Genomic DNA, 5708 nt, shown 5'->3' with positions numbered 1-5708 from the left:
ACTTTTAGTGAAATCTTTAACCATTGGTAACAAAAGACACTTGGTTATTTTAATTTCGGTACAAAAAACTGGGCCAAAGTGGTGCTGTGAAATCAGTGAAGCATCTAAGTACATTAATTTTTTAGCCTCGTTAAGAGACACAAAAATATTAAGAGAGTTACCTTATAAAGATATATTTCTTTGTAGAAAATTAACTTGTAGACCTTATTCTGTCAAAGGTAATGTGTGTTCGAGTGTGTTCTCAAGTTTAAGGACACTATTTGTGAAGTATAAGAGAGTTCGATATTCTATGACCCATTCGCATAAAATGTCAATCGTCAAATTGATTCACAAAGGTTCAAAGCCTATTTATATTGACAATAAATTGAAGCGAGAGTGCCATAAAACCTATTTATTCCTTATTTATTAGCAGGTGGACCGGACGGTTAGAAATAAATACGATATTCCACGGAAGGTAGTTACGAGTAGGTATAAGTCAAAAGAAAAGGTGAAACAGAATATGAAATGCCATAAGGCAAATATTTGTGTGTCACGATTCTGTTTCTAAAATCACTTGTTTTAGAACAGAGTTACAACAGAACTACCATTCAATTTGTTTACGCTACAATTATCCATTTGCAGTGTTACATTGGTAGTTTACAATTTTAAGCCTCGGACGAGCGTAACTCGACGCGAATACTAGTTCAATATAAATTGCGTTATGATTGACGTAAGTGTATTCAATAAAACAGATTTGGTAAATATGAAACATCAGATTTGTAAGCAATTTTGATAAAAGTGGCAGCTTTGGCAAAGATGTGGAATTCAGGCTCAGAAAATAGAATAAAAATCATTTACGATTCAATAGAATTATATTTCAAAGCTGTCGTTGGTTTGACCTTCAGTCTGAGGAGGCTTTTTTAGACAAGGAAACTCCCAAAACTTCTGTGACGTAGCCAAATCTTCAGCTTCTTCGAACGTTTGAGGCATATCCTTCTTCGCAGTTTCAGGTAACGTGAAAGCAATTATTGCACCCAACCCTGCGATCGCTCCAACGACCACTAACGGTAGCCAGTGGATGTATGTCTCCAAATAAATGACATAAGGAGTTAAAGCAGTAGCCACATACCCGCAGATGTGCACTATAGAAGCTCCAGATCCTCTCACAGACGTAGGCAACATTTCCACAGCCCACTGCATAGCACAACTGTACGCCATGTTCACACAAAACCTCGCTATGACTGCGAATATCACAGAGGTAATACCGCTCATAAAGACTGTCAGTACAGAAAATATACAGCTAATTGTCATCACAATGGCCGTCAACCATCTTCTTCCCATCCAATCCATGATGAATGCCGTGACGAGCATTGATGGGAACTCAGTGAAAGACACCACGGAGAATGACACGAAGAAGTCGAAATCCAACTGCCCAAGGCTTCTTACTAGTCCGTCAAACACCATAGTGCAACACATGTATTCTATACACATACATATAAAAATCCTTCTCAGCGTTGGCCTCTTCAGTAGCTCTAAACTACTAGCCGTCTCTTCCTGCTTTCTATTGCTCGCTGAGAGTCTAAATTTTTCAACCAACTTTGACGGAATATCTTTCTTATTGACTCGTCCGATCGTCAAAAGTTTTTGTATAGTTTCATCTATCCGCCCTCTAGCTAATAACCATCTGGGGCTTTCTGGCAAGAAGAATAGAGCCAATACTGCTGAAGCTAAAGGCAAGCTTGTGACTAGAGAGACAGTTTTCCAATGTCCGCATGCAAGCACCAACCACGGTAAGGTCGTGACAGCGAACGCATAAAAGAGAGCAAATGACATGTTCGACATTATAGTTCTATACTTTGGCGCCACGTATTCTAAGGCAATAAGATAAGCCATCATCATACAATTGTCATAAGCCATGCCCATAACAAATCTGCACACAGCAAATTCAGTGAGATTCGTAGTAAAAGTACTGAGAACACCTCCGATACATCCAACTATGTTACTAATCACAGCTGCTGGTAATCTTCCGAAGCGATCCGAGACCCATCCTATTACGAATCCTCCAAGAATTGATCCCACGAAGAAGAACGTCTGCGCAGTTGCTTGATAGCTGTCCTTGTCGCACACCCATCCCAACTCACTTGATATAGTAGGGTATGGTATCTCACTCTTGTTGAATTCCCATCCTTGTTGACATGGCACCGTTTTCCAGGACTCGTTTGGTTTCAATCCATACATGATTACTTCGCTCCAGTTGGCCGCGTATGCTTTGCATTGAGAATATCCAAACCTTGTGCTGCCATCTTGTGGGATAGCCAGAGATCTTCTTTCGATGTCAGTAAGATTTTCTAGTTCAGGAATCCAGCACCAATGGTTCGGTGATACCTCCGTCATGAACAGTTGCGAGTAGTAGACAAATACTCCGAACACGTAAAACGGGAACGTTGAAAAGAATAGAAGGATTTGGTACTTCCCGAATTCCCCGGCAGAAGATAGCAAATCATCAAAATCCACTTCATCAGCTTGTACTGTGTTTGCTTGTACAGCTTTGTTGTTTTTTGTTTCATCCGCTGCTTGGTCTTTGTCCACATTTCGTTTGTCTTCTGGATATTTTATTTTCATATCTGCAGCCATTCTTGTTTCTTTGAAATTATTTTAATTATGTCTAGAACTATTTGTGGCAGCGACGTAAGTTGAACTAAATGATTTACTAATTTGCGAGAGATTATATAAAATACCGCCGGCTGTTAACGTCTCGCTAAATTTAGTTTGTGTATATTTGCTAAAGGCTTTACTTGGTAGGTGTTTCTTGTTTTCTGACGTGCTACAATAAACAATTGGGATTAAGGGCTTTGTACGTACATGGAAATTTTGCAAGGTGAACTGTAATATTAGCTTAGATATTAGGTTGCAAAAGCAGACAATGCTATTTGTTTTCTTATAAATTTTTACGATACTTAATTGTCAAAAATTTACTAGAACGCAATTAGAATTTAGGAAGTTTTCTCCGTATAGTTATTTTATATAAATACCTACTTTACTATAACGGGAAATATCCCACTAGACTTTCCCATCACTGCACCTCATGTATAACCAGGATCTACAGCTTGGCCTGCAAAACCCAAGAAGTGAATATCTAATAGTCCCGAGGGATACCTACTTTTTAAATGCTGTATAAATTATTTTATATGCTTATGAAACTTGGGTTCGTAAGTTCTTAGTGGCAGAATATTAGTAGGGTCAGGTCAGGTCATTAAGTACCTACCATAGAATATTGGCGTTACGCAAAATGCTACGGATTGTAAAATAGAATATCGATTGAGTAGTGACGTCATGTCTATTAAAGGCGCCAATTTCCAGTTAATCAATAAAGTCTAGCGGTCATATAACTGCTTTCGTAATGATTTAATTAGAAGATCGATCAAATGTAATCTCACAAACCATTTATAGTTCCAAACATTATCTAATATAATTTGGGACTATTCCCACCTTCCATTCCCACCGCTGCAACTCCTGTGTAGCCAGGATCTACATCTTGACCGTCAATAAAAACCCAACCAGTGAAGGTCAAGTTTGTTCCACAAAAAAGTTAAACTGCCATTGGACCCGCAACGAAATTAATCAAAAGAACATAGCGGAATCTAATATAGTTGTGAAGTTTCAATTCCTTCCACTCGGGGCTAGACTTCCAAAGCATACTCGTATGCACTCCGTTAATATTAAAGTCCTATTTCTCCCACCGCTCCCTTGGGAAATCTACTGCAGTTACCACGAAATTGTTGCCTAACTCGGCTCGTGGGGAAACTATTCCAGATTCCATTCCATTACAGTGTTTATTATACTAAAATATGGGGCGTGAATGTTGAGTGAAATAGGGCTTAAACTGTGTGATTAGTTAATTTAATTAAACATAATTATGTGTATTAATTATAGCGTGGAACGTAATTAGTCTATGCCTATTGTAGGTAGGAGTAGTTCCTACACAATCATTATAAAGGTGAAAGTTTGTGACTATGGATGTTTTGTAAGTATTACCTACTTACTTCACGCTAAAACTACATGACAAATTATATTTCTCAGAGTTAATACAACATAATTGTATATAGTGAGTTTCACATTTAGGTACTCATAAAGTAAACAATGATTCGTGAAATTTAAATCATAAATTCTGATTAGGTTTCTCTCAAGTATTTTCCCAGAGTGAGAGTTAGTACTTATTATTTTGTGCTAATATGTACAGTTAATTTCACATTTATAAGGGTATGGTTTAAATGGGGACGTTATTTTCCCGTAGATGTGCTAAGAGGCGACTGAATTCAAATTCAAAACGTTTATTTGCTAAAAACACAGTAATACAGGGTGACTGTTTAGTTTAGTCTACTCGCAGACGTGCAAAAATTATAGGATTCAATATTTAATCAAATAAATGTCAAATAATTAAGAAAATGACAATGTAAAATTAAATTAATAGTATCAATGTCGCCAATTAAAATATTCTTTATAACTATAAAACATTTTGTCCAAAAGCCAGCAAGTTAATCTACTTTTAAATATAGGGCCTTGGAGTACTTTAAGTTCTGAGGGACAAATGCGTGGGGGGTCTAATCCTCCAATTGCCTCTATAAATTAAAATGAGGTTGTGTTCTTGCAGTGGAGACCAAATGACCTGATGACGTTGATACAACGTTATACGTAAAAATCGAGTGTTAATGGTTCTATCCAAACGAAAAAATCCCGGGTTGAGTATTTACATAATTTTCCGGGATCAATGACGTCGACAAACATAGTTACGGGTCCCGGACAGGGCTCTAAGGGCGTCGTTAAGGGCCCCGGATTTCTCCGGATTTGCGGCCAGACCCGGATTTTGGGGCGCTGACTTCTTTATAAGGTTTTTATTGCTCTGATGTTGACCGCGGAGAAATTCTTTGAGAGGTTTTCTAAGAGAGGTTATCAGTAAATAAACACTTTATTTGTAGCAAATAAATACGTTTGTAAGCTTTAGTGTAAAGAACACTTTATTTGATCAGTTTTATTTCATTTCACATGATTATTGTAAAGCCCAGGAAAGTTATTATTTGACTTATTTTTTTCCTTGATTAATCACACTCAAACGGAAAAACCAGGGAACAGGTAAAACTGATTGGATTCCCTTTTGCTACGACACTCTAAAAACTGCCTTCATAGAGTTTTGATGAATATTGAAATGTATGATAGTGATTAGGCAGCTTCGAGTGGGGACTATGGTTTTTTTTCACCAGTTGGAGCCACTGTGGACTGATGATGATGATCCATCCGACCGATTTCGGCCATGGCGACAACTCCGACTCCTAGCTGTCTTGGCGGCGCTGGTGTGCCCGAAGATGGCTTACGTAGCCTATTTTCGCGGTAAAATCCCTCGCGCATTGAGGGCATCTGAGCACGCCGCCAACATAGTTATAGTGAACTGTGGACTAAGGTCCAAAGGTAAAGCTGTCAAAAGCGACTTTAAAAGTTCGGTGCCGAAACAAAGTTTTGGCAAAAAGCAGGGATGTTGTTGATGTCCGTAACCGAAACTACCGGATATCCGAAATAAAAAATATCCGAAATCGAATCAAAAGTTTCAGATAGTTTCGGATAAAGGTAGAGTCTTAATCTTAATATTTTTTAACTTTGTTACTTGTCTGGCATTCCCTGGCACCATCTAATATCCCCGTCTGTTTTACTGTGGCTATGTGGGTCGCGCAGCATCT

At 38.2% G+C, this 5708-nt stretch overlaps 1 protein-coding gene across 1 annotated transcript; it reads right to left on the bottom strand.

The window, feature by feature from the left end:
- Nucleotides 1-832: 832 nt before the first annotated feature.
- LOC135074078 (carcinine transporter-like) lies at nucleotides 833-2691 on the bottom strand. The gene has a single exon (XM_063968384.1). It carries the CDS (start codon nucleotides 2611-2613, stop codon nucleotides 850-852), a length of 1764 nt encoding a protein of 587 aa, XP_063824454.1. The 5' UTR covers nucleotides 2614-2691; the 3' UTR covers nucleotides 833-849.
- Nucleotides 2692-5708: the final 3017 nt, after the last annotated feature.

Source organism: Ostrinia nubilalis, chromosome 8 (assembly GCF_963855985.1).
Source record: "Ostrinia nubilalis chromosome 8, ilOstNubi1.1, whole genome shotgun sequence".
In the NCBI taxonomy this organism is placed as follows: Eukaryota; Metazoa; Arthropoda; class Insecta; order Lepidoptera; family Crambidae; genus Ostrinia; species Ostrinia nubilalis.
The sequence above is the reverse complement of the archived record's forward strand: the minus strand, read 5'-3'. Positions and strand labels throughout refer to the sequence as shown.